This window comes from Anopheles moucheti, chromosome 2 (assembly GCF_943734755.1).
Source record: "Anopheles moucheti chromosome 2, idAnoMoucSN_F20_07, whole genome shotgun sequence".
Lineage (NCBI taxonomy): Eukaryota > Metazoa > Arthropoda > Insecta > Diptera > Culicidae > Anopheles > Anopheles moucheti.
Genome location: NC_069140.1, coordinates 10096030 through 10123784, shown reverse-complemented (window position 1 = coordinate 10123784; position 27755 = coordinate 10096030). Strand labels below are relative to the sequence as shown.

General features: G+C 43.3%; 4 protein-coding genes across 5 annotated transcripts; all 4 read right to left on the bottom strand.

Annotated features, from left to right (window-relative positions):
- Positions 1 to 54: 54 nt before the first annotated feature.
- LOC128299373 (proline dehydrogenase 1, mitochondrial) lies at positions 55 to 15089 on the bottom strand. 2 transcript variants are annotated; one of them, XM_053035319.1, is made up of 12 exons: positions 14974 to 15089; positions 13041 to 14126; positions 6847 to 6968; positions 5152 to 5238; positions 4889 to 5079; positions 2854 to 2918; positions 2591 to 2769; positions 2335 to 2509; positions 2103 to 2264; positions 1835 to 2026; positions 1589 to 1766; positions 55 to 1499 (listed from the first exon to the last, which is right to left on the bottom strand). In XM_053035319.1, exons 2-12 carry the CDS (start codon positions 13482 to 13484, stop codon positions 1294 to 1296), a joined length of 2001 nt encoding a protein of 666 aa, XP_052891279.1. In that variant the 5' UTR covers positions 13485 to 14126; positions 14974 to 15089; the 3' UTR covers positions 55 to 1293. The 2 variants fall into 2 exon arrangements, with proteins under 2 accessions (XP_052891279.1, XP_052891280.1); XM_053035320.1 differs by lacking the exon at positions 6847 to 6968 and adding an exon at positions 6206 to 6327.
- A 798-nt stretch (positions 15090 to 15887) lies between these two features.
- On the bottom strand, positions 15888 to 17495 carry LOC128299374 (beclin-1-like protein). Its single transcript, XM_053035321.1, has 2 exons — positions 16236 to 17495; positions 15888 to 16165 (listed from the first exon to the last, which is right to left on the bottom strand). Exons 1-2 carry the CDS (start codon positions 17393 to 17395, stop codon positions 16054 to 16056), a joined length of 1272 nt encoding a protein of 423 aa, XP_052891281.1. The 5' UTR covers positions 17396 to 17495; the 3' UTR covers positions 15888 to 16053.
- Positions 17496 to 17946: 451 nt separating this feature from the next.
- LOC128297554 (ubiquitin-conjugating enzyme E2-17 kDa) lies at positions 17947 to 23424 on the bottom strand. Its single transcript, XM_053033223.1, has 3 exons — positions 22468 to 23424; positions 20262 to 20547; positions 17947 to 20180 (listed from the first exon to the last, which is right to left on the bottom strand). The coding sequence occupies exons 1-3, from the start codon at positions 22509 to 22511 to the stop codon at positions 20055 to 20057; spliced, it is 456 nt and encodes a 151-aa protein (XP_052889183.1). The 5' UTR covers positions 22512 to 23424; the 3' UTR covers positions 17947 to 20054.
- Positions 23425 to 23834: 410 nt separating this feature from the next.
- On the bottom strand, positions 23835 to 25257 carry LOC128297995 (uncharacterized). Its single transcript, XM_053033718.1, has 5 exons — positions 25115 to 25257; positions 24852 to 24978; positions 24517 to 24777; positions 24394 to 24444; positions 23835 to 24322 (listed from the first exon to the last, which is right to left on the bottom strand). The coding sequence occupies exons 2-5, from the start codon at positions 24963 to 24965 to the stop codon at positions 24239 to 24241; spliced, it is 510 nt and encodes a 169-aa protein (XP_052889678.1). The 5' UTR covers positions 24966 to 24978; positions 25115 to 25257; the 3' UTR covers positions 23835 to 24238.
- Positions 25258 to 27755: the final 2498 nt, after the last annotated feature.

Sequence of the window (27755 nt, the reverse complement as noted above, 5' to 3'; positions counted from 1 at the left end):
GGTAAATACACAGAGTTGCCAGCTGATACATTCGCGCGTTCGTTTCGTTTCGTTTCGTTCCGCTAGCAGCAACTGGTTTTGGTTCACATTTAGTTGAATCTTCATATTTATTTTTATTGTCAGCACTTTTCAGCAAGTGTGTAGTTTGTGTGTTTGTAAATGTGAGTCTGCGTTCTTTCGGTAGCCCATCAGTGGCTTAATAGTATCTAAAATTTGCCTACCTTGCGCGTTTGTCTTTCCTTCTCGTAATAAGCATATAATACTAACATTCAATGATGATGTTTTGCAAAATACAGGGCCAGGTGAGCGAGGTAAGCTCGCCTTGACTCTCTGCACCTACGAAGAGGTCTGTCTTGCCGCAACAACGGAACACACACGCACACGCGCAAGCAATATTTTTGCAGTCCTGGATATGAGCAATGTTTGAATTCGGTAAAACAAGCAAGCTATAACGCTATCAATAACATTTATGCAAATCAGATAAAGCTAATATTACGCCCACTCCAACACGAAAGGGCGCACCGTGTAGCAATGCCCACTGAGGCTATCGTTTGTATTAAAATGCGCTGTACGCAATTAGTTAATGTCACTTGTAACTCAAAACTGGATCAAACCCAAGGACCGTACCACACAATATCGTATTGGCGAAACATCACATAACTGCTGCTTCAGTGAGGAAGGAACGCATAAATATATCGAGTTTAAGTTTAAGTATCTTTTTTTCGGCTAGGCAGAAAACGATACACGAAAAAGCTAGATTGACCCAGAGCAAAACATTGTGTTGAGTCGTGGTTCAAACAAACACAACAAAACTATATACACATTTAGCCGCACGGTGAGGCCCCCCTTCGTTAGTCGAGAGCCACATGGGCTTCGGAAAGGTCAACATTTCCTCAACCATCGTACCATCGAGCAGTCACATGTTGAGGATGAAAGGTGTAACGCGGGATGTAACGCAAACGTAACCCATCTAACACACCGCTCTGTATTCCGTATCAAACGGGGTTTTACAATCACATTGTCGGCGGGGATGATGTGTGGATACGATTCGTTCGCCAACTAGTACCCTACCGTAATGTATAAAAATTGTCCAATGGTCCAATGCTTCCGTTATCCGCAATAGGAGCTGTGCAGGTTGAATCAAGCGTCAAACGTGGACAAGATGAGTGGAGGAGGTTCAGAGGGTTGTTAAATTCTGTGTCGCTGCTAATCGCCTGGTCGTTTAGCTGTGTGTATGCCGTTTTTGCGGTTGTTGTCACCTCGTCCATCGAGGACAAACATGCCGACAGATGTTTAGATAGGAACGTATTTGCCCTTCGGTTTGTAAAACAGTTGTCCCTTTGCTAGCCGCTTGGTGATCTCGGTTAGGAGGAGACGCTTTTCCTTCTTGATCTTTTGCAGCACACCCTTATTTTCCTGCGCTCGTCGCGACAGGTATGGCAGGACTTCGTTGACTGGACCGTACGGGATGTATTTGTAGGCGGAATAGCCTGCTTGACCTGCGTGGGGATTAACGGAAACGGATTATAAGGATGCCTGCAAGGTGCAATGCAACACCTCCAGCTCCTGGAGTGGCATTTGTGCTTACCTAGCGGGAACGTGATGTAATCACACATGCCCAATAATTGACCAAAGCAAATCACTTTATCTTCCGGATGGATACCAATCTCCTCCATCTTCTTAATAGCAAACCGGACTGTATCCTCGTTGTGCGATGCAACCATGATGGCAATCTTTTTCGGATCAATATTCGCATCCTTGAGAATCTGTAAACAAAATTAGTTTGAAATCAAAAAGATGCACTAGCAGCACGCTTCGGGGATTCGAGCCTTACCCTGATGCGTCTCAAACACTCGGTTAAGGTTTTGTGGTACATTTCGGTTGTTGCTTCAAAGGAGGGATTGGTTGGATCTTCATAGCCGAGGGCGGCCGCACGTGCACGCTCCTGCTCGATGTACGCTCCGCGCACAAGCTTCGCACCGAAATAGAAGTTCTGACGCTTGGCTTGCTCCAGATCCGTGCACACCTGCAAAACGCATGGTCAGTAACGAATTGCTATTAGGCTCATCACGAAAAGAGCAGTCCGTGGGGGTCGAGCTTACCTCTTTGTATGTGTCCTTCAGATAACACTGATAGGTGTTGAACACAATTGCCTTTTCGGTGTTGTATTTGCGCATCATTTCGAGAGTAATACGCGAGATGGCAGGTTGGAAGTAGGTCTGCTCGGCGTCAATCATAATACGTACGTCAAGGTCTTGGGCAGTCTATAAACAAACATAGGAAATTTAATTACACCACTTACTGCACCACAAACATTGGCGTCGTTCAACTCACCTTAACAATAGTATTCAATCGTCTAATCATGTTACGGAACATTTCCTCTTCTTTGGGTGGAATCTTTGAGATCAAGCGACGCATTTGGCCGGTAACCGGATCCGGAACACGGAAAGTTTCGCTCAGCTGACAGTCCTCGTTAATGATACCGGTCCATGGGAAAAGATGAAGAATGCTGAAGAATAAAACAGAAACGGATACATTAATTAGGTGATCATTTGCATTAACACATATGGTGGATCTACTGGATACATACCCATCTTTGTCCGAAGTCACCTTTTTAAGAAACTCCTTCACCTCCGCCTTATCGGACACGTTGCCGAGATAACGTTCGAGATCTTGTATGGTTTTGTGATGCGTTAAAATGTTCCCGGTACTACCGGCCAAATCCATCATGTACCGGCGAGCTTGCATAATTACTTCCGACACTTGAAGCTACAGAAACATGCAGAAACATTATTGATCGTTAAAAGTGGCTAACGAATAAAATGTACCAATGAAATACATCAAAATACGTACTAGCAGCTGTGGTCGACCAAGAGCAGTCAGTTTAATAGCAGTGATACCTGTACCGAATGTTGCACCTGGGAAGAGAAGGAAGGACAACAAGTTAGTTTACATCGCTTTTAAAGGTTATTTGTAATAAACTTTTTAAATACACATTGCTACACAATTAAAAGCAATTTAAAATAGTCCCAATACAGCAAGCACACCACAGAGAAACATCTTTTGTTTATCTCTCTGGGCATTCTTCACAGATGTTCTAAATAGACGGGTTTTAGTACAGCTACAGCTGTTAGTTCTCATGAAACTCACGGGGATTGGAACTTGGAAAATGAGCGGTTCTCTCGAGTGTGGCCGCATTTTTTTTGCCACACACCAACACACTCAAACAGGATGAGAAATTTCCCGCCGATTTTCCACCCAGTGTTGCCCTCCTGCACCAGTTCGCATTTCTATTCGCTAACTGTTCTCACACTTCCCACGCTGCTGGTCTGCCTAATCTCTCTCTTACAACTTTAAATAGGGCATTGCTGGGGGGAAAAACACAAACCATTCTGTACGGATGGTCAACTATGGTTTGATCCGCGTGATCTACTTCAAGTAACCACTTACGTTGAATAGACATAGAGTTGCTTTTTGAATGATAATTACATTACGGGATATTATTTCAACTTCTAAGGATACAGATTATTGTAGCCTTTTATCCCTCTAGAGTACCAATGTAAAAACCTTATTTAAAAGGTGTCTAAATGTTACCAAATCACGAAATTACCGAAAGTTCACAGTTTTTATAAAAAAGTTGTTTAATATATCCTCAAAAATTGCGGGCTTTACACAACTTCCCCAGAGAAGATAATTTGAGCAACACGCGTGAGCAAGGGAATTGCATAGGTAGCCGACAGAAGGTCAATGGCAGAAACACTATCTGGCAATCAGGTTTTGTGCACCGGCCGGACGTCTCCACAGCCCCAGACGAACAAAAACGCGTGTTTCTGTTTTCGAAGGAAGAGTGTAAAAATGTAACAAGAAAATTGTGACCCTTCTGTTGTCCTACTCCAAGCCAATAATACGTTTGCCCCATCAACGCCCAAGGGCATCGTCTGAATTTTGCGATCAAATGGCTACCGCACGCAAACCTAGCAATTTCTTCGTGCCGAATAAAAACTTGGCCAAGCACAAAAGCTCAGCAAGGGAGAGCCATGGACAGGAATGTGAAGCGAGCGAAGTGGTGGTAAAATACATAACATTTTTTTTTAAACATCATGATCACAAACCCTCTCCGCTTTTTGGTTCCCTTTGTTGGAATCGAGACCACAGAGTCACCGGAAGGAAGTCAAGCGTACGAGAATGGCGAGAGAAGACTTGAAAGTAACTATACTCCATTCGCCAGCTTGATTCGCTCTATCGCCGTCAGGAAGAGCAGCAATAAACTAAAATTCCAAACTCGGTTGCGGGTCTGCCGATTGCAACGTGGTCATCTTTTAGAGTGTGTGCAAGTTGCGGTTTTAAACCCGGTGGTAGAGTTTGCGGTAGATTCGTAGATGTCGGGTGGTGTCTCTTATTGCATGCGCCATATTTTTTGTTGTTACCTCCTCGCGCGACGTCTGAACATGGCACGAGGAACGAGTCACCATACGTAATCGCACCAGAAAATTCTCACTGCGGCTGTACATATGTCAGGTACGAGGTTTCGAGTGCATCGTTCAAGAAGACACGGTCATTATGCAACCGTAGCAAATTCTGCGCCGTTCAGCAAACATTTCAACCTGGCATGAACTCATTTTTAGCATGAGCACGTTTTGCCAAAACCGTACGATATGCACGCTGATGGACAATTGCCTTTAATAGGTTAGCGTTCCGTCTTGGGAAGAGTATTATTTTTAGCCAAATTGCTTTGTTCGATCATATGCTCGCCCTCTCTCCTTTGCGACGAAATTTCTAAAAGGGGCATATATTCCCCCAATCTAACCGCATTTCAGTCCATAAAGATGCCTAGCTTAAAGTCTCTACAAAAATTACAAACATCAACATATCAGTCCATCATACGAACCTTTGACCGCGTCGAGACACTCGAGGAAAGTTTCCATGTTGCGTTCGCAGGTTGCCTCATTAAGGTAGAAGTAAGTCCTAGCGCTCTGCACCTTGTACCGCCGATCGGCGAACGTTTTATCTACGCTGTACTGTGGCAGCGAGTCAGCACTGTCTTCCGATAGGTTGGTGCCCGCCGAAGATACAGAAGCTCTAAAAAAACACAAAATGGAACAATATTATCATTTCAATTGCTGGATTTACTTGGACATTCGTTGCACTTACTCAACTTCACGCTTTTCAGCCTCCTCTTGGGATAGATCTTCCTCTACCGAGTAGTCAAGAATTGGTTTAACACCGAACGAACGCAATCTAAAACGTGTGCCGAGAATGAAACATTTAATTTCTGTCCAAAATTTGGAAACAAAAAAAACGCTTCTAATAGTTTGTTAGTTAAAAAAAAATGTTTCAAAATTATAGTTTGCACTACTACACTACTTTTAGGAAATCAAAAACAATGTTTACAATTAACACAAGATGAGTGATCCAAAACTAAATGCGTATTGCGATTCTTTCTGTCTACAGTCGAATAAACTGCGTTTCAGGACCTGTGCTGCAGCGGAATCCAAAGAATCCAAAACTTCACATATTTATAAACAAAAAATACAATTCTTTATGTTTTGATCCACTCCACAGTGCCAATACCCTAAGAATGGTATTAATCACAATATTTGCACTTGTTCGTTGCTAATCAGTGAACTGCAACAAAGCTCATGCACTTAAACTGGTTATCTTGATGATTCACAAACTTAATTGTACATTACAGCTCAGTTTGAATGCGCTGATGCCAATGTGTTTATTAGACCCAGTATTGTAAGATCATATTTAGTCTCCGCAGGATATCGACGTGCCTGCACTCCTACGACTAAGATCTTGTATGTATGATCATGTTCTGTACAGATTATTGTAGAGATGAGAGGTGCAAAAGGACAAAAACAAACACAGGGAAATGACTGGTGCTGGTCAAACACTGTATCGCTTCGATGGAATTAACCTTGCATCCCGTGGCCCAGATGAAGGTATGCAAGATATACAGAAAAGACGGAACGGACGCGGACAGGATGGATAGTTTAGACACATTGGGATAGGTACTCTTCCGGACCAAAGGTAACCAGGGCCCGGGGAAGTGTGAAATCACGAACGGAGGCGTGCAGTAGAGTTAGCCGTGAGTGTAAATGAACACATCCACAGCCCGGTCGAATTTCGCATGGATGCATTGGGTTTGTATGTCTTGACTTGCACAAACAGGGATAACGTATAGAATAGAAGGAACAGACACCTTTCTAATGTTGGCACGATCCGGATACGATCCTCGCCAGCCACAAAATGCCCATAGAACGTCTGCTTCATCAGATAGATAAACAGCCTGTCGCCGAGTATGGCACGCATCAGTTTCATTAGCTATCGGATCGAAGACCGTCGGCAAAGGAAGAGATCCCGCAGATGTCCGAACCACGCATCCACGCAGTAGCCCGCGATATGACCGAGACAGGCCAGGTCGGTCGCCGGATCCAATTTTCGCGTCAATATGGTCGACAGTGCCATTTTGGGAATTACATTTACGTATTTGATCCACGGGTGGTTTTGATTTGATGTTGTTTTTTTTTATACCAACATGTTACATTTATCATGTTTTTGTTCGTTTTTTCGCAGTTGAAACATTTGGGTAATTTAAAAGGAAGCGAACCCACCGACCACCAACCGGTGGGACGAAAAATGTAACAAGGTTATGCAATTTATTATTTCCAAAACCAAACAAAAAAAAAAGATTTATATAATGTGTATGAGGAATGGGAAAGGGGAAAAAAAGAAAGAGAAAAAGAAAACGAAACAACGATACAAAAGATACAAAAAAAGAGGAAAAGAAAAGAAAAACAAATACCATTAGAAATACTACTAATCGCTAGCGGTTACATGTACCTTTCCAGTGTTGGGACTATTTTGAGCTGATCTTCACCAGCCACGAAATGGCCGTAGAAGGTATACTTCATTGCCAGCGTAAAGAGCTTTTCGCCGAGTATGGTTTGCGCGACTTTCATCAGCTGCAATCGCGGTTGGACGAATGATGCGCACAGGCGGATGATGGTGATGTACCGCGGGATATGTTTTGTGGTACAGGCACAGGCAAAGTTGGTGATCATGATATTTATTTGTATTTATTACATGCACAAAAGGATGGGAAAACCGATTGCCATCACGCAAACGGTGATGATGATGTTTGTGTTTTGTTGCATTGATGTTTTGTCATGTTTCGTGTGCCAATTTTGCGCATTTGCGTGATATTTTCAATTCCAATTTCCGTTGCGTATATAAGGAACGCCCATCCATGCATGTGTTTGGAATGTGGAATGTTTGGAGTTTTCCAATTTTCATTGAATATCATCATCGTTCAGCATGAGGACGTAGGTACGTTTGGCGTTATGATGGCATAGGTGTTCGATATGGTTCGAAAGCCAATGTTTTGTTTGTTTTGTTTGTTTTTTGTTCCAGGATCCAAGACGGTGGATAGTGACATGCGGACAGTTTGACATCGGATCAGTTTAGTTGGTAATAAGTAACCGCATGTCGCGATGGTCGCCATGACATGCAGCCAGAATCATTACCAGCCAATAGTGTTTGTTTCGGCAACATTTCCGTAATGTTCCAATTGGGTGCAATTTTGTTTCCGAAAGGTAGTAGTGTTCCAATTTCGTGCAGCAGGATGAAGTGTAAGGGAGGCAAAAGCCGGCAACAGTGAAACGTAACGAGAAAGAGACAGAAAAAGAGAGGAGAATACATTGGTCAGATGTTAGTTACACAATATATAGCTGAGCATGGTTTGTTAGACAGAAGGTGTGATATATACATTGTCCGTGTTATTGCATGAGTGTATAGGGTTGAAGGATGGAGGTAGGTATGCGCATGCAACCAAACAATCGACCAAGAAAACTTGAAGGTGTAGTACACTCTGGCGATTCGTGACTAACTTGGAATACGTAGGTTTATTCTGTCGTTTTACGTCTAATCTAAAGATCTTACCAACAGATGTCCAATGTTGGACAAGGTCTTAATCATTGGACTACATCAGGTGCAGTACAACATCTCTGACTTATCCATCTTTGGTAATGTCCTGAGTGGCGGAGACCGAGTTCTTTTTAAATCTATATAAAAGGCTTTAAAACCTACACTAGAGAATGGTTTTTAAAGATAACCAGACATCTACGTACGGTGACAGCAGATTATATAGAGTTCGAACATTCAATCGAGATTCAAATCCGCAAGTTCTCGCTATAAGCTGGATACTGGTTCACTATTCACCATGCATCATGGGAATGGAGTGTCTCCTGCTCATGAAGGTCTCATGAAGACACTCCAAAGATTTTTTCTAATCCAAAACTAAGCCAAAATTTGGAAACTTGCAGCGTGTACTGTATCCTCTTAAACAAACAAAAAAACTAGTCCTCTTTGGCCAACTCGTGCCATCGCAACGGAAATCTGAGCAATCTTGCTCATTAGGACATAAAATTAATGCTCCAATTCCTTCCATGTGCCATTCGTTGACCCATTCCGCCTAGTCTCGTTTCATCAAACCGCAGCCGCCGCTCAATGTCATCTCAAGTTCAGGGCAATTTGTATTCCATCTTGGTGAATTCGGCCTGTTTCCGCGCTGACATTTGGCTGCCACCGCATTCGCGGATCGTAAAAGCAAATTCTGGAGACTCGTAAAATAAACGAACAGCTCTGGTTGGGTACGTTGCGGTAACGAAAACTAAAACGCCAACAACTCGCGATCACGCGATTGTTGTCAGCGATAGATCGCACACAGCACATTGCATGATAATTTGGCTAAGCCGATCCGTTTTCCATTAGCAAAAACAAATCCAAGTGCCAAGTAATGTTTTTTTTAAATATCGATATTTGTTGTATCACTGTGACTAATATTAGAACTGTATCCCCAGTGGAAAGAAGGGACAACTTGTTACAGCTACAAGTGGACGAATCGTTGAACTGGGCAAAACGAAATTTATGAAGCACTTTGCAACATCCACACGCGTGGCAGTAACGTTTCCAACCGGCGATCAATATCAACGAGACGTGTGCGTAAGTGTCCGTACCGCTCGTCAGCTGAGCCAGCTGATGGCGGATAAATCAACAAACAGCAGCAGCAAAAAAACAACTCCCACATCACACACCCGCATATCGCAATGTGCAACGTGCAGTGATGCATTATGCAACTAAGTTGTACACTAGATGGGATTAAACCCATCGGACGGCGCATTGAGAGCGGCGGTAGTGCCCGGCAAGTTGTGAAGCATCGAAGGGAAGTGTGCGCACAAATACAGACCCCCTCGACAAATACTGTCATCGCACTCAGTAGTAGATCGGCGCCGGGGCGACCCAATCGTACGAGACCGCAAGCGTCTTAGCAGAAGGTTCCGCATCGTTGACGCTAACCGGAACGCCTGCATTGCCAAGGTCAGGGCACTGCTGTATTGCGCGCTGCACATGGTCCACTAAATCCAGCTCCACGAAATGAATGATACATCGCCATGCATTACCTGCGCGCGGCAAACGATCGTGTTGTTATGGTTGCGACTTTATCAGCTGAACCATCATGATCTGAACGCATGCTCTCTCGTTGTGCACCCGCTGCTAGACAATCTCCGATACGATTTTCCGTAGCCGGATTTGTGGTAAGATTTGGCAAATAGTTACGATACAAAGTAAACGCTGCACGTTGCCAAGATTTGCTCGCAAAAGTTTGCCACTGCACACCGTGAAGGTGTGAGATGTGCACAGGCTAAGCTTTGCCCTTTATCGTCACCACGTTAGACACGTTAAACGCGTTTAATTAGCGCCATTAATGCGTTCGTGCACGTCGCAGGGGACGGGAGTGGACACTGTGTCCTTATCCACATCCGACGTCATGGAATATATCTGCCGCAGGCTGGGCACGGCACAGAGCACGGCAGAAGCACGATGATAACGCCAAGACATGTCGCAAGATCGCGACACAAAAAAAAAACGATCGAGGTTATTCGGGTGGAGAAACAGCAGAACCGGTCGACAGCTTAATACGTTTCCACCTCTGTTTGCCGAATTGATTATCAGCTTTTTGTGCCGTTTGTTAAAAAAACACATGAGCAGAAAGCTAAACCCTCAATTATCATTGCACCACACAGATCACCACTGATCAGGTGATCATGTGTCAGATCTAACCGATAAAATGACGGTTGAAGGTGCCAAATGACACGAATTTCCACCGGTTTCAGGTGGTTCTGGTTCATTACACTATCGGAACTCTGTAGCGAGCAGAGCATTTAAAACAATTGCAGTTAAACAACATGTTAAAATAGGATCAATCTTAATCTCGGTTTCCTTTAAAAGGTCCCCTAGGGTAAGATCAAACTGTCAAAACCTTCTGAACCTTCTCAGCTGTTGGCAGGGCTCGAAATTGATCTGCTCGGAGCAGCAGTTCATCAATGCATCGGTTTAAATATAGATCACAACCACTTGAAAACTTGATTGCATTTCCCTATTGCAAACGTGCCAGAGCAGGGGATTGGCCTTCTTGGCACAGGTACGCTAGACGAGAACTCAATGTAATACAAGATATTGACCACGTCGTGTTAGCGGATCCACGCTGTACAGCGAAAGAGTTTGCGATAAAGGCTTGAATATCCTTAATTGATCCTGCTATCAAAAGTAATTAAGTCAGTTGTGCGTAAACTGTACGGCTTCCGGAACACGCGCGAATCTCGTGATCACCGAGGGAAACATTTCGTCCATATGGTTGACTCCTCTGGGTTGCCCAAAAATAGATGCTTTGGTGGTCCAATCCCATTCCCCTCTGGGGGGGATGGTTGTTTATCAGTGGTTCGTTATCCTTTTGCCAAAAATGTGCCCTCCGGTTCGCATGTATGACTTGACAACAAGCTTATGCCCTAGGGAAAAGCATTTACCAAGTGTGCGTACATGCTACACAGTCCAATGATTCCTGGGGATGGGATCTACACACATGCAAATGAAGTCTGTCCCAGTTTTGTAACGGTGCGCGTTCGTTAGCAGTGGGCGCCAGACATCCTGCGCCTTTTTGAAGGCAGAAAACCCGGAATGTGTGTGTGTGTGTGTGCGTGTATGAAAGGATAATTTTAACATAATTCTACGTCAGCTTTTATCAATCGTCCCATCGCCGCACATTGATAGGTGTGCCGCATTCGGGGACAGGTGTGTTTGACCATCGTTCGGTGCTTCATGCGTCAGAACCGTACACCATTCGCAACTTCATCATGTGAGACTGCTCATTTAGCAATTTTCCATCCATTTATCGTGCGCGACGCAGTGTGCGAAAGGAAGGAGCACACATGAATGGGAATGAAAATTGATCAATTTGTGGAAGGTACAACGGAGAATAAATTGCATATACCAGAGCGGTAAACCATTGTACATTTACAACGACTAATGGGCGAAATTAATTCACGATTGCAAAAAAACATGTTCTACACCAAAGACTCAGTCACAAGCACTCACTTACTGCAGCTTCCCAACTGTCTCACATGATTCGGTGACTTTCGGCAATCGCGTGACGTCGTCTAGTCACAGCATCTCAAGCCGTTTCTGCCCACCAAGCCTAAGTGTGTGTATACCAACGATTCTGGGCAGGGAAACAACCCACGGGTGTTGCCAAAAATACACACTGTGTTGGGTGATTTCTTTCACGAATGTTAGAATGAAGCACCAAATACAAAAAAAAGGTCAACCTGTTTATACGAATCACCCAACATGAGCACGAGACTTCGAAAAACGCGAGCACGGCGGTGATCATCTTGTTGCCAACTTTTCCTAGATCGCAGCTGTGCACGGGGCAATGTTTTGTGAGTGGTTTGTTCTTCCTATTGATTGCTGTTTTCTCTTTCACGTTACGTGTGTGGGGGCCCGTGAGCAATAGAATTGAGAGATAGATCATCTTCTGCAAAGAATAATGAAGGAATACAGGCCACGGCAAGGAGGCGTGTTATGAATGTTCGCAAAATACCTCAAACTAAGAAAAAATCTAACCAGTGTTGTATAAATTTAGCACACACTTTTAAGCTATGGTACCACCATTAGGAGGTGGTTTTCGTCCTACGCATTCAACTGCTCAACTCAACTGCTGTAACGATCAGGTACTACAGTAGAGAAAATAATACATTCTTTCTACTCCTGCAAGAAATTGTTGGAAGTTGTAACTCTACCGAGTATAACGTTTTTCAATCCAATTTGCTTGACTGCAACGTTTCTCCACGCATTGCCACGTTCTAACGTATCTGCATAACTGCACAAAATAGCGTCTTTGTAAACGATCGCGGTGATGATTATGCAATACGCGTTGTGCAGTTTCTGTTGCCCTGGGCAACGTAGGCAACGATCGCTACAGTTGCCTAACCACACAGTAAAGCCGCCCCAAACCGATGCACTTCTTGTTCTAAATGTGTCGTCGAGGGCAGGGCTAGTTCATAAATATCCTTTCGCTACCGATGATCACATGCATAACAACAACCGTGGGCGCGGAACCGGATTTTAAGGATGTTATGACATCCTATCGCCAGGCCAGAACACTTTGCGCAGTGGAAACATTAGTCACTGCTATTGATCTGTTGTTCTACAACGTTCTACAACGAGAAGATGAATTGTAAAATTACCATCCGCCAAACACGTTTCTGTGGGTTTGAAATGGGTGTTTGACAATGCCTTCAAAGCGAACTCACCTAAAACATTGTAAAGGACAAGGACAAATAGGAAAAAAAAATCTTCATAAAGACGACGAACGATCCTTTTTTGTGTTTGACGTAACGACTTTTAACTTCTGTTTGATCGATTGTTAGCTTACAGGGCAGGATAGATGGAATTCGTGTGCATGCTTTGGAATGTGTCATGTGTGGGAAGGTGGACTTCATGGGGATGTTATTTAGTACGGCCAACGGTAATAGAAATGAGGAAGAATAATCGAAAGACAGCTGGTCGCCTCTTGCAAACACTCTCTTCGCCGGCCACTATTTGCACGAGGCTTGCTCGATTGCTCGCCATCTCGAGAGCCTTCCGAATAGGCACGCTAAACACTGGACTCCACAAAACCGTCCCCAGAGCGTCCTTACCTTCATGTTGTTTTCCACAAGAAATTCCGAGGAGCACAGCACGTACACAAAGTACGCCCGTATCAACTCGAACGTCGTTTTGCTCTTGAAGGCAGCGTGCGGATCGTTGAAGCTGACGTCAAGCGGATCCCGTTGCGGGGTGGAAGGATTGTTGTCCTGCTGTTGGCGTGCGCCGGTGGCCACCGGTGAGGCGGCCGCCACCGTAGTCGATCGCCAGCGGCGGGCACCGTCGAGCGAGTATCCTTCGAGAGCGAGCCGATGGTTGAGTGCCGCAAGAATAGCACTGGGCAGTGGGCCCCGGTTGCCACCGGCGTGCATACCATACTGTCGCAGGAACTGTTCGGATTTCGAGTACGTCAGACATCCATTGCCGGACCCAGCCGGGGAGGTTACCTTGCGTGGCACCAGGCTATTGCAGCGCGAAACGGTACGCAGGAAGGCCATGCCGAGCGGAGCGGACACTGGATGAACGGGTTAAAAAGTGAAGAGGGCCTGGCGGTGTTTTTCTTGCAAGGAGAACACGCGTTGCCAGACGTTGGGGAAGATTTTATCCTCCGAATGTAGGCGCTCACAAACACTGCACACGCTTCTTAGCAGTTAACACGCTTATTTTCGCCCCCGGGACAATGCAAGGATACACGGCTCACAGTAAACGCTCACACAACAGGCAGGTGCCTCCACTTGCACACAAATACAAACTTCCACACCGATTATCCTGTTTAGCAGGACGGAAGTCGAAGACGAACCACGCCACAACTGGCACCTCGCGACTACAAGAGCACAAACGGAGCACAACGCTTTTGCTCCAACAAATATGCACAAACACGCACACACACGCACAGCGTTTCACCGGCGAAGTAGGCGACGAATCCTTCTCGTACACACACAATACACTTTTCCACAATACACACTACCACACTGACACTGTTCTGTCACTCAGCAGCAAACAGGATACTGGCCGTGGTGAGTTGAAGAGGGGGGACATACACGGTGAGAGGGTGAGTTTTCTTCCCGTTTTTTCTTCGCCTACTTTTCGCAAGCGATCTCGCAAGCCCCGAATCTGCTTCTGATGACGTTAGCGGAATTCTGCACAGGACGAAAAAAAAAGAGACGCATTGAACAAATCTTGCTGAATCAATAACGGCTAAACAACACAACTGCGAAAACAAGCACGTGCCCAGCCGTAGCGACGAGAGAAAAATCCGATTGAGTGGGGAGGGGGCGAAGCCATTTTACGATATGTTTATGATTTTAAGAACAATTCGAGCAGGAATGTGCAACGGCAGAAAATGGGGAAGCAAAATGTGCTCTCAATTGGCAAATGGAGTGGTCAAGAATATTCTCACAGGCCGCCGGGATTACACAATCGCGTGCAAATTCACTCGCTCGCATGCATGCACACGGGTAGATACACGTGCACACATGCGCAATTATACACAACGCACACTACAGAGCGTCCGAATTACGTAAAGGAAACAAATTTTCCAACATTTCTGGCCCGTCGATGGAAATCCATCAGCCGTTTGCTGCGTCGCATAATGCTACGAACGGCAAAAGGGCAGCGAGTTCGGTACGTAAAACATGCTAAGTAAAAATAGGAGCGAAAAGGCATCACTACTTGCGCGCTAAAGACATTTTCGCAAAAGATGTCACTGTCCACTTTTCGCCGTGCTAATCTAGTAATTGGTTTCTTTAGAAAAGAAATGTATCGACGACTAAGCAAATCTCCATCGCCGATTATCGACCAACAAATGCAGCCCAACGAACCGGTACACCGATTTGCAAGAAGGACAGCAATTTTTAGGGTGTTCTAAATATATATTCACTGCCACCTGTTCCAGTTGCTTGGTTCCGTCGATATTTCGGCGTGCTCGTTTGTTCGAAATTTCTGATAACTGTTGGTTTGTTTTTAACTAAGTAGCAGATAATTTACCACGCACTGAGGAAGCAGAACAAAACCGTCCAGATTGGGCAGACTCGGTGCTGGGCGCTCCTACACACGGCAGACTGATCGTATGCTTGCGTTCTTTCCGCTACGACTTAACGAAGTACAATACTATCCACCGCTTCTTATTTGCCGGGCAAAAGATTTTTGTAGTTCCCCCCACCACCACTCTCCTCATAGGGTTTAAAGCAGCCCTGGACACATTTGTTACACTATGGGCTCGAATTGGTTAAGGAATGTGAACAATTTAAATTTTAAGGGCTTTCATTGTAGTTTTGTTTCCATTGATCTTGTAGCTGAAAACAATTATGTAAATGAAAATTGTGTTAAATGAAGCAAATTTATTTTGAAAACATATTTTTAAGCGATGAACTACTACACTATTAGTGACATCATGATGATTACTATGCAAATAGGAACATAAAATAGTTTTAAATATTTAAATAGAAATCTTGCATGAAAAAATGTATAACAATATATATTTTGATGATTTTTAACGTATTTATGATGAGTATATCCTAGTATAAATGAAAAGTACATATTGAAATTTTGAAGAAAACTCTATGCTTCACAGGAGTAAGCAATGTTTTTATGTTTTTAAATTATGTGTATGTTTTATGAAATGTTTTTATTTTAAATTTGTTTCCTTCCATGACTACGCTCAGCCCATACTGTCTAGTCAAAATTGTGTCTAGGGTAGCTTCAAACCCTACGCGGGTACGAAAAGAAAATGGGAAAATTTAACGAACGAAATCAACCTACAGGGGTAATTTTACGACTGATTTGTTCCGAAAATACCGGTATTTTTATGTGACAAATGATCGAACGAAGGAGGTCCACTGTGCAGCAACTGTGATGCACAGTCGATTGTGTTTCACAGCAGTATTTCAAAAAGACCGTGATTTTAGTATTGTTTTATTCAATGCCAACCACAACAGAGAGGTATAAAATACATAGTGGATGTATTCTGCTTTAACAATGCGCACTAAACCTTCTTACGAACGCATTAATATCACGACAGTTCTGCAATTTGCTCAGCATTTGCTCAAGTCCAGCTGTGTTTAAATTCTACCGCTTGTCCTCGGTGAACTGGGACGATACCCACGTGAGTACCCATTTCAGATTCGTCAACAAATATTTTAACGCTTTGGTCCATTGCTCCTCCGAATTGAATTGAATCCTAGAAGCAAAAGTTCGTTCAGTGGGAATTAGAAATAACAATAGAATCATTTTTTTTTAAATTTCCTTACTTGATCGAAAAGCTGCTGCCTGTCGACGCATCTTCAATTTTCCCTTTCTCCATCAAGTACGGTAAACAGAAGTCTGGATCTCTTCGCACAATTTCTTCCTTAAATTGTTGTAAGCAGTCCAGAAATGCGACCATTGCCGCATCGTACTTTGAGTCCCACAGAAAACGGAAACCTCCGTTACCGTACAGTGGTAACTCTTTTCCTTCGCCGAGTACCTCGACGTAGGAATGATTGCCGTACGGAACCAGACGATACTGCTTGAAGTTGAAATTCAACTTGCGTGCCAACGCTGACAGCAGCAGACAGGTTTGACCCCAGGCAGCATTTATTTCCGACCAATCGACCGGCGCTGAAGGAAGCCGTCCGAGGCGAAAGTTGTTTATCGTACCGAAGTGGCCCGAGTGCCAAATGTGGAAGGTGGCGTTGAATACGTTCGTTTTCTTCAACTTCTCCAGCTGGCTCTGTGCGTACGCCATCTGACATTCGAGCGAACGGAACTCGTCCTCCGTGGTGATTACGTCCCGGCGATGCTTCGTATACTCACGCCAGTACTTGTTCTCTTCACGTTCTAGTCTTTGCTTTTCCTTTTCCTGTTCCTCCACCGCTTGCCGTATTGATTGCTCTTCGCGTGACAGATTGCTTAACTCCTCGAGCAGACGCGTCTCGTCCAGCTTCAGTCCGGCCAATTCCTGCTCCAATTCTTCAATGTTTGGCACATCGTCCGTCATTTCCAGCTTCTTCAAATAATTGTTATAATCGTTCCATTCGTCTTCGGCAATTTTGAGCTGTTTGTCCATCAGCTCCAACAGCGTATCGGTGCACTCGTCGCAAAGCGGATGATCTATTTCCGAATTGTTCGACAGGGCATCAAACAGTTCCGCCTTAACGCGCAAACTGTGACCGAGCGATTCTTTGTCCGGACCGTCGGAAAGTAGCATGAATCCATTCGTATCGTTGGTCGATTCTGTCACCCGGAATGGGGGCACAAAGTGATCGAAGCTGGCCGATTGCGATTCCAGGTCAACTTCCAGGTGGGAATTTATCGGTAGTGCAAGCTCCGCCAGCGTATGCTCCCCAAGGCTGGCAAACGTATCATCGACATGGATGGGCTGCAGGCAGCGCTGGCAGGAAAAGCTAACGCTTACCTTTGCGTCGTTCATTCTAGAACGTTACTCTGCCTTTGTTGTGCTGATTAAAAGTGGGAAATTAATTAAAACTGTACACTCGTTTGTTGTTTTGCAGTTCTGCCTTTATGTTACGATTTTCTCTTGCAATTTGTGCTGCAAATGACAATGTTTTGGATGCGTCGTATTGACGTCCACCATCAGATCAAAACAAAGACAAGCTGCGGTTACAACTTGCGGTTGATTTCTTGGGACTACACATTTTTCCACGAAAAACAAAATGCTGGGAATAATTATTGGGCTCAGGCGAGCCTCGTGCACCTCCATGGTAAACATTGAAGCCAGTTATTTAGCAAACTTGGTTAAAAAGTAACGATAATGATAATAAATTTACCAATGAAAAAGCGGTTCCATAGTCGTGCATCGAATCCGATTTGAACTGCAGCTACGGTATACTATCTTTTAAAATACTTTTTTATTAGTAAATATCTACTCGAACACTTTAGGTACGTTTATCCGCCACTCCTTTAACCATTCGATGAAACAGCATTGCAATAAAACAAAAAAACACACTAGTTTGTAAGGTTTTATACGCTTTATTTTTCTTTGTTTAGTTTCGTTATAATTTCCTGGCTTCTGGTATCCAGCGACTGCTTTCTCATACAATTGCTATTAAGAATTATGTTTGCTTCACATTTTCACATGACGGTGCTCTTGTACGCATTTCATCACCAGCTAATTGTATGCAATTCACACGTTGCGCTTCATGTTTTCTCCTCGTTTCCCTAGCTCAGTAGAGTTTTTGTTTGCTTAAATTTCGTTTGATTAATTATTATTATTTATTATTAGACATTATCAGGTCGAGTTCATGTTGTGAGTTCCAATAGTTTGTGGAGTCGCGTTCTTTTATGCATTTGTGTGTGTGTGTGTGTTTGTGTGTATTCTTTTAATGTAATAATTAAATTTTATATCAACCCACTCGGAGCTTTCATTGCTATCTTTCCCTGGTTTGTTCGTCGAGTGTATTCGCGACAGTATATAATATGCTTACATATTACCATAATATTTCACCATAACGTATCCATTCCCAGCAGCCCATTTTGCGCGAATCCTTTTACTTCTCCACACCTCTGCTACGTCGTATCTACTATCATCGAAGCGGTAGTACACCCAGCCCAGTTAGTGTAATCTGTGCAATAATTTTATGCAGCTTTGCGGGACCTGGTTTTTCCCCGTGATTCATCATTGTGTATTTTAGAGGGTAATTTAATCGGCAAATAAAAAGAAGTAGTGGTAGTGGCGTCGATCTTCATTCGACATTACCGATCCAAAATTTCATTCTGATCTATCGCCCTTATCAAGGATTGGCTATCCGGCTACGTGGTTGAATAAGTCTAGTAAGCCAGAAATGGCAGGTATATGTACCTAGTAGTAGGCCATTACGCCAAGAAGAAGAACGACCTAGTAATGAAGTAGTGCAGATGGCTGTGTGTGTGATCCTCTTCAGACTCATCCGCACGTCTGGGTGTGGTAAATTATCGACAGGATCATGCCTTCTATACGAAATCGGTTGACTGGTCAAGTCATTGTCAATTGTAGCCGCCGATAGCCGGCCAATGGGATAGATAGAAGCAGACCGGATAAGTGTAAGCAATGAAGAATGTGAAGGGAGTTAGGGGATCATGCTAACACCATCGGATGGCTATTAACGCCATCGCCGTTGGCAACCTGTTTTTTGGCAAATGGTATAAAAGTGTACAGTATTTTAATTTCGTAGAAGCCTATGGTAGTGTTACCAGCCATTGTAAACACCATTTATTCCATTCCAAGATTCGTTATAGAACAATTTGTTTTCACATCAACTTTGTTTTAATGCAATGTATTCTTCTATTACAACAGTTCAAAAATTACATTTTTCCCCGTTTTTCCTTATGCTTATCCACTTTTTCACTTACACTTCTTACTGTTGTATGTTAAATGGTTTAAGAATTGCGCTAACATGTATTCAATAGATGCACAATATTATGGTTAATCACACTTCAAAGGACATAGCTTATAGCCGGCGTGAAATCAGAAACCGAAATAGTAGAGGGAAGGAAACGTTCTAGATTGTAGTAACATCGATCCGAGATTGTTTGACTGGACAGTATTATATTTGCCTGTCCCCTTAGCAGATTTGCTGACTTGATAAACTGTATATGGTATAAATTTTTACTTCATTGAAAATTGTGAACAAAAAAATGTTTGCCTAATAAATCAAACGCAACAGAACCTAAAGATAAAGTACGTAAGCAGAACAATCATTACTTACACATTGTCCGCTTATGTGAACTGTACCGCAAGTGTCACACGATCGATATTACCCCGAGGGTCGTTCGACACTACGATTGACACTCACTTGAAAACATCGATCAGATTGGAACGCTGCTGAGGGCGCGCGCTATGTGATAAGCAGCAGGGAACATGGCCGGAAGAAAAGTTACCGCAGTATCATCTGTCCGTAATGCTGGGAATTGTGAAGCGTAAGGATATCCCGTGATGGAGCCACCGTACCATGTACGGTGACATCGAACAAAGAACGGCGATGATCGCTGTCTTCCGGTTCAAAGCGAAAGGTGACACGATGAGGGCGTTGGTGATGGCGACAACAGCGAGAGCGAAGACGGTTAGGACAAAGACAGCAACGGGAACGGGGCTAGTCGATAAAACTCTGCTCGACGCAGGCTTTCACTCGTTTCTCGTATTCGCGGCGGTTTTCTTTGTAGAGCTGCGCCGCCATCGAATTGGCTGGCGAATTTGGATTTGGATCGCTCAATAACGACTGCAACGACAAAAGGAACAAGAAACCACGGATGCCGTTAGTGTCACGCATTCTTGAAGGCAGGAAAACAGATACGCTTACCTGAATTGATGTTAAAATAGCTGACACATCGTATGTGGGACTCCATCTGTTTTGCAATATATCCAAACAAATTCCACCGTCGGCGTATACGTTCGGATGAAACATCTTCGACACGAACCTCACCGTGGGCGGTTTGTTGGGATACTCCTCGGTGAATTCTATCGTGAGCTTAAACGTACCATCCTCGAAAGGTGTGTCGTGCGGTCCGAAAATCACAGCATTCCAGATCATAATATTATTATCGGTCGGTGCGCCGGACACACCGGTTGGTGGATCTTCCTGAAGCCTGCAAATAAAACAACGAGATTCAATGTATTGTGACCAAATTTCACTATATTTCCTCTTCCCGGTGCGGGTGATACAAGTAACTGCCTCAAAGGAGTAAAAGTGAATATAGTGTAATAGGCAAGAATATACAGACCTACGAGAAGAGAAGGCGTCAGTCAGTCAATGAAGCTATTCCTTGACACAATATCAATGAAGCCACCCATTTCCAGCCAATACAACAATCAAGGCAAGCTCACGGTCCATTGATAGAGATTGAACTTGAATTCTGTGGAAATACAGCGTGGCGGGCTAGACTAGCAGCAACTCAGTTGCAAGCGCTCGAACCGATAAGCAACGTAGACTGTCTAATTGTATCAACAGTATACAAGAATGTAAACAAAACAACTCGTGCCTGCGCAATCAGGGTCGTTTGATTATCTGGTGGAAATAGCAATGCAAAGGATACATTGCGTAATGAAACAATCAGGAAAAATATTCCAATCTTTTCACACCCTCGGATAAGATTAAATAGCGTTATCGTAAACGGATCGAACTATTCGTCAGAAAAAAAAACTCTATGTTGTAGCACGCATTAAAAATTACGCATCGCGAAGTCATCCGCTAGTATTTGTCTACCGATCTTTAAAATCAACATCATGTGTACAGAGCATTTTCATCTAGCGTCATGCAAATTTCCCTCATATAATTTCTTACTTCTGGTCATACGCTTTGTTCTCACTCGGGTCTGTTGTGTGTTGAAACTACAAAAATAAACTTTTTCGAAGCGTCCCCGAGTGAGCAGTATAGCTCACTTCACTTGCATGGGTGAGAGTGAATCTGCCAAGATGTTCGGTCCTTCGGCTTTGGTCATTTATCTACGGACGGTTGGTATACCGCGTCATCGTATTTCCTTGACTCAAACCATGCACCCCTTCTCCTCCTTTCTAGGGTGGTGTCTCACGCCAAGATCACACCAAAGCGTGCCGAAATAAAGTTCGTCTTTTTTTTGGTGTCAGTGTGTCTTTGCCAAAATGGATTACACCCGCTCGTTTAGCCCTCGAGAGTACGATATTTGTGTGAGGAAAAAGAAAATATCATATGAATTCACAAAGACATTTTCGCTAATTGTATCTAGAAAGAAAAGGGAACTTTGAGCAGCGATCCTTTCATTGATGAAGTGAGGGAGTGCTGTGAACATTGTCCCATGCGTAGGAATGGAACAAATGTTGTAAATGACAAAAAACAAAAACAGTTACAGCTTGATACTTTGCTACGATGGAATGAAAATCCCTTCATTGGGGTGATCGAACAGCTGCTACTGTGTGGAGACCATCGACACACACCAGCGCATTGTTTTATCCGTTTTCAGTCGATGTCCCACTACCGGTCGTTCATATGCCCAACTCAAGGGCATCCTTTTAGTATTGCATACAATGGTGAAAAAACACAACTGTTACTACAAGGTCGCACCATTCGTTGCTAGTTTGCGTCTGCTTGACAGTGGTGTGTGTAGATATTTTTATCACGCCTAAAGTACACGGGTGTTGGATCGAATCCTTCTTCCTTTGGAAACCAGTGGTCTCTCCTAAGGCGGTAAGGATTTTCCCCGTGCACATTTCGATCCGCGAGGCGCGATTAAGTTTTGCGATCACAGAAGGTCTGGTATTAATCGTTGACACACTGCTATGACAACGGTGAAACCGAGTTTGTTTCGTGAGGCACAACGATTCTCACCCCCGCCCAATCGAAGGATGGAAAAGGCAACAACATTTGCTTTTAGTGCACGCACCGACGAAGCTCCTTTTGACACTATTTAAACGTTTGTCCTATTTCTGCCTTTTTTCGTGTCCCCCATTTGATGAGCTGGTTCATTGCGTCAACCAGTAGCGCTGAGAGAAGAAAATAAAGAAAATCGAGTCATACAGTGCAGCCTAATTACCTTTTGAAATCTCTCATCAAACGTCTGCGAGCTGGAGTGGACATTTTCCTGGACGGGGTTGGCCTATGGGTCTAGGGCAACCTAGCGATTATCCAGCTGGATATATCTTTGTTTTAGGCGGAGAAACCCTCCTTCGAATCGAACTGTTGCTTAGATGGTGGTGTTTCTTTTCCGGTTCGGCGCTACTCTGCTGCTGCTTCTCGAACAGTCTCTTCCCGTCTCTTTCGCTCACGTGCCTGACCGTATCGCTCTGTGCTGTTCGGAAGTTTTCTTCCTATTTAGGTGAGGCGCCTCCGTTCGAATACCTTCTTCAGGCAGGTCGGTGGACGGCCGAGAAAGTCGGAGAAAAGTCAGGTGGACCACAGGTTCCTTTTTTTTGTTCCTTCCGCTACCGTGTGTACCTGCGAATCTTATTTTTGTGTGCAGCTTAGCTTGCTGACGAAACACACGAGTTTCACGGTTTTATGTAAGCACTGGGGGGCTTTTGTGTTCGGACCAAAACTAGCGCAGAAAAAAACACAGACACTCGCGGAAAGGGCTTTCGCGCACGACACAAAGCAACGAAAAAGGAAGAGGATTTTCTTCTACCGTAATGAACGCTATTATGAATAGGGAAAGATCACACGGACAAGACGAAATCACGCATTCAGGAGTAAATGTTCAACCGATTGAAGAAGGGGGAGGCCCAGTCGCAGCGCTTACCAGCTTGTATTTTTTTGACCCGTCGTCATATATGCCACACTTGCACGCACAACTCGTTTAGCTCTCAGCTGCGCTGTGCCGAATTTAACTACACGCTTGATGCTTTTCTAAACGCTAAATATCACAATGTGTACACGCATTCGCCACAAGGGTGATGCGAGCTGATAATCAATCAAGCCACCCAATTCTCGCGTAAAACCCAAACGCGTAAATTGTTTGCCAAGTGAGATGTGTTTTTTTGCAGCCTCAATGTGCTGGGGCGGAAAGGTGATGCACTGGTCGCTTTTCATGCGACGCCATATTGCAATCATTTTTGACAAGCTCGGGTAACACGGAGTGACAGCTTGCTGCCCCACGAGGGCATCGAATCTGACATTGCGAGGTTTGACGTATGCGATCAACAATTTGTTTCACGTAAAAGCGTTTCCGAATTTATAGTTTATTTGGTGGACCTATTAAGTAACTAGGCGATTAATTTGAGTGATTATATTATACTACCCATCTACATATAAAATCATCTGCAAATCAATCAGTAGTTCAAAGTTCCGTCGACAATTTTCTACAATTTTTTAACGTGTAATTACATCGTTTTAAGTTTAAGTTACAATAAAATAATCTGTAACGAGAATTCAACGAAATAGGTTAACCACAAAACCCATTGCACAACTATGTAATGTATTAATGATCGCAACAACTAAGTTCACCAAACTGCTTCTGTCTAAAAAATTTCTTTATTTCGCAAGATTCTGTATGTTTCGCTGCTCGGACGGTTCGTGTTTCTCTCAGTCTTCCTCCTAGCTCTAAACTACGTTGTATATTATAATGTGTCAAGTGCTTAACATTGGAAAAAATATTCCCTAATACGTTTGTACCTTCGTAAATGGAATAATAATAAAAAACGTCATAAAAATATGGAAAGATTCATGAAAATCACCTACAACTAGAAAGAATGTAAATGTTAAGACACGGCATGCAAAATACTATCGTGTTCTTACTGAAGTGATAATAGTCAAGGTAAAAAAGTGAGGTCATTCTATAGATTCTATTCACGACCAGTTGCGTGATTTCCTCAAGGCATTAAAAGCTCAATGTTTGGTGATTGAAGATTTTCAAATATTTGGTACTGCGAGTACACGCACATCCAGCAGTAGATCTGCAATGAAAAGTGGGATAGAAGCTGTTATACCAACGAATTCACGCATATAGCCGTATTGTTTTACTTACATTGTAGGCCATCCACACCCAAAGGATTAGACTCGATAGAGTTTGCTGCAACTGTTAACAAGAGACGACATGTGGATAAATGTATCATTGAAATATGCTTAAGAAAAGATAAACAATACTCACATAAATGTAATAGCCACCAATTAACCACAAGCCGAACACCAGCTGGAATAAAATCGCTATTCCGAACAGTGACAGCCACGGTAACATCCAACCACGGGTTGTGGTTTTTAACGAATAGCAAATTCCACCAGCAGATAATATGAGCAGAATAAAGTACAAGATGAATAGTCCTCCGACAACCTGCATTGAGTCTCGAATGTCGGTCTCAAACAGCGGTGAATATAGCTGAGATGAATCTCCTCCCAGCAGGTTGTATGTTACCTACCAAATTTAAAATCAATTGATTGCATTTCGGCATGAACCGGGAGGAAGGGAACACGCTGAGTTATGCTTACCATCGTTATCAACACGATCGAAATGGCAACGGTGTACGCGGCTACTGCATAGCTTCCGGATTTGACGGAGTTTGTCCAAATAAATGGAGACCAACAAGATTCTAGCCAAACCATGATGTTGCTGGGGCTACAAAAAGCGGTAAATACTGCATTATACGTTTTGTTTGAAAATAATCGCCCCTCTACAAGCGCTAGACGTCATTACGCATAATGGGAATCAAGAGGCACGCCCATGGCACGCACTGGTGATGCACTACACTTACCAAAAGGCGATGAATGGATTATTAAGCCGTATAATGTGCCGTTCTCGTCAACCGGGAAAGTTTTGTTTCAGCACAGAAATGATAATTGTGTGCTGTAAATTGATATTTTGCAACTAAACGAACTGTAATTGCAGAAACAGAAAGCACGACGCAAACAAACAATCAAACTGCATCGATGCTGTCAGAAATTTGACAGCTCAGCATATCGACGCCCAAGGGGTAGGAAATCGTAAATAGAGTCCCACTGCCTTCACAATATGAAGTTTATTTTTCAAAACTGCGGTTTGTATGAACTCTTCAGAATTTTAAAATATGTAAAACATATTTCTATATTATTTCTTCTCTCAGAGGATCATAGAAAGCAATAATTTACGAATTGCAATTTTCGTAAGAAGGATTTATTCGCTGGATGTCGTCATTACCAAAGCACACAAAGGTTTTGTATATTTCTTAAATTTATTATGTATATTTTGAGTGATCGCGGTGATAGAAAGAACGAATTATATTAAGAATTATTCATTCTACCAATTTATGATTGACTCTACTAATGATGTAATATTATCTAAACAAAATGGTTTGTTTATGTGATCATTAGAATATGATCTTTACGCCCAATCAGTAATCCACTGAAAGAGTTAAGCCGCAGAAATAACACAATGACCGCATAACTCAATTTTCAAAATCATCATGACTTTCCTCGGTTCTTAGAAACTAAGACGATGTCGTCACATTTATTTCTAAACTGGCACCGTTGCAGTTCTGCCAACGGTGAGCTATATTTAATTCGAACGCATTTTGGAGTCCCAAGTATTGGATGTAGGCGGATGCAACATTCCCAACGAACCCCTTTCATACTAGATAAAACTTCAGTTTCGATCCAATGCCATCGCTTGCATACCGTGCTACTGTTTGAAGGTGTGATGGAACACATTTATCTGTCTAGGTTTGTTTTTATTAACATCTTATGTGCGGCTACGAAGTCACGCGCCATCGAGTCCCCCGAAAGCTAGCCACACGGTACACGAAAACAAACGGCAACTATCACACATCACCGCGAGTGGATTTGAACAATCAATTTGGGATAGATTTTAGAAGCGATCCGAAGCGCTCGAGGTGAAACCTCGACCCATCCCATCGGACTAATCGGTGTGCATGTCCCATGTGTCGCCTCGGCCCGACATCCACGTGACGACCGGAGTGGGAAGTAATTTAAATATTGGAAGTCTGCGCGAACAGATCTTAAGCACTGGTTAGCGCACGGTCATTATCGTAAACGAAATTCCGTCCTCCATTTAGAGAGCCACACGGTGTGTACGGCAGCGTATGACCAGCGGGCTCCATCTTCACCGTGGGTTCGAACCCAAAAATGGAACTCATAATGATATGGTTGTTGGAGTATGGGTTTTTTGCACATTTCTTTCTGTCCACTTGCCATTCATGGGGTTCTGGTTAGGCTGGGACACCAATGTAGGAAAACATTCGGTGAGATTAACTGATGCTAGGGGTTGAGCATGATTTTGGCACAAATCTTTCCACGGGACAGTCGGAAAGGAAAAATAGAACATGAGGGCGTTGTTTTGAACATAGTTTAAAATTGTATTAACATTAGATAAGAACACTAAAGAATGTTTTCCTACGTTGTAACGAGGTACACTCTCACGAGAACACATCAGCATCTCTATTAATTCTGTGGGTTTTTTTAGGATGTAATGGTGGATAACGAACCCCAAGTAACGTAAAGGTATAAATTCTGAACTAGATACATTTATTCAGGCTATCTTATATTGCCCAACTTATAACTCAGTCCAACTCAGTTATTTCGTTTTGGAACTGTTAAAGTCATCATCGGTTTTTGTTTGATCCATCTCATTTTCATATTAATGATCGCAGCTCAGTAAATCACATGAATATATCATCCATTTGATTAAATTAAACCATCCTAAGCCGATGAGTGCATGCTGCCCACGACTCTGATAGAGGGAATCGTTGATAACGCTGGGGATGAATCCATTTACTGTTTAGATCTTGCTCAAACATGTGTGCGAGTAGCGTCACTGTGATGTTAAATGAATCTTTCAGGTAAGGTAATTAACTTCTGTTTTTAAGTTGATCTATTCTGTAGAAGTATTTGTTCAGCAGCATACATATTTATGCTACTCTAAACAGTATCTTAAAGAACTTTCAATGCCACCATAAACATTGCCAAATGAGCATACGAAGCAGAACGAGAATCTTGGAGAACGAATCTAAGCATACTCGCGCGGCTGCAGATGGATGCAGCTGCACTTGGAGATGCATTTTATGTTTTATTCTCCGCTGGAGGTTGAACTGAAGAGAGTGTGAACTGAAACGCGTTTGTTAAGCAGGTTGGAAAATAAACCGATCGCAAAATTGGACGGTTTCTCACTCTCTTGGCACGCATCGCGACAGGGTTTTTCGGTGGAATTGAAGTACAAAAGATCTTGATCGCAAATGATCAATCCTGGATAAGAGATACTTGAAAGGGGGTGAGATTTATTTTATTAGAAGGGTGATGAATAAGAGGATGCGTTTAAAAGTAATTCAAAAAGTGTTAACTTAAAACTTAAAATCATGTTAATGTTTCTTATGAAGTTCACAGCGAGCCCTGCCGCACGCAACT

Bases quoted from the DNA above. Each gene is read 5' to 3' on its own strand.
- LOC128299373 (XM_053035319.1), bottom strand. From the start codon at position 13,484: ATGGCCTTCCTGCGTACCGTTTCGCGCTGCAATAGCCTGGTGCCACGC. The intron at 5,080-5,151 runs GTAAGTGCAACG...GTGTTTTTTTAG, and splicing joins GCTGAAAAGCGTGAAGTTGA to AGCTTCTGTATCTTCGGCGG. The intron at 2,919-4,888 runs GTTCGTATGATG...TTCTCTTCCCAG, and splicing joins GTGTCTCGACGCGGTCAAAG to GTGCAACATTCGGTACAGGT.
- LOC128299374 (XM_053035321.1), bottom strand. From the start codon at position 17,395: ATGAACGACGCAAAGGTAAGCGTTAGCTTTTCCTGCCAGCGCTGCCTG. The intron at 16,166-16,235 runs GTAAGGAAATTT...TTTTGCTTCTAG, and splicing joins GGCAGCAGCTTTTCGATCAA to GATTCAATTCAATTCGGAGG.
- LOC128297554 (XM_053033223.1), bottom strand. From the start codon at position 22,511: ATGTCCACTCCAGCTCGCAGACGTTTGATGAGAGATTTCAAAAG. The intron at 20,548-22,467 runs GTAATTAGGCTG...TTTTATTTGCAG, and splicing joins TTGATGAGAGATTTCAAAAG to GCTTCAGGAAGATCCACCAA. The intron at 20,181-20,261 runs GTAAGCGTATCT...TTGTCGTTGCAG, and splicing joins CTATTTTAACATCAATTCAG to TCGTTATTGAGCGATCCAAA.
- LOC128297995 (XM_053033718.1), bottom strand. From the start codon at position 24,965: ATGGTTTGGCTAGAATCTTGTTGGTCTCCATTTATTTGGACAAACTCC. The intron at 24,778-24,851 runs GTAAGCATAACT...TAAATTTGGTAG, and splicing joins CGATCGTGTTGATAACGATG to GTAACATACAACCTGCTGGG. The intron at 24,445-24,516 runs GTGAGTATTGTT...TCTTGTTAACAG, and splicing joins TTGGTGGCTATTACATTTAT to TTGCAGCAAACTCTATCGAG.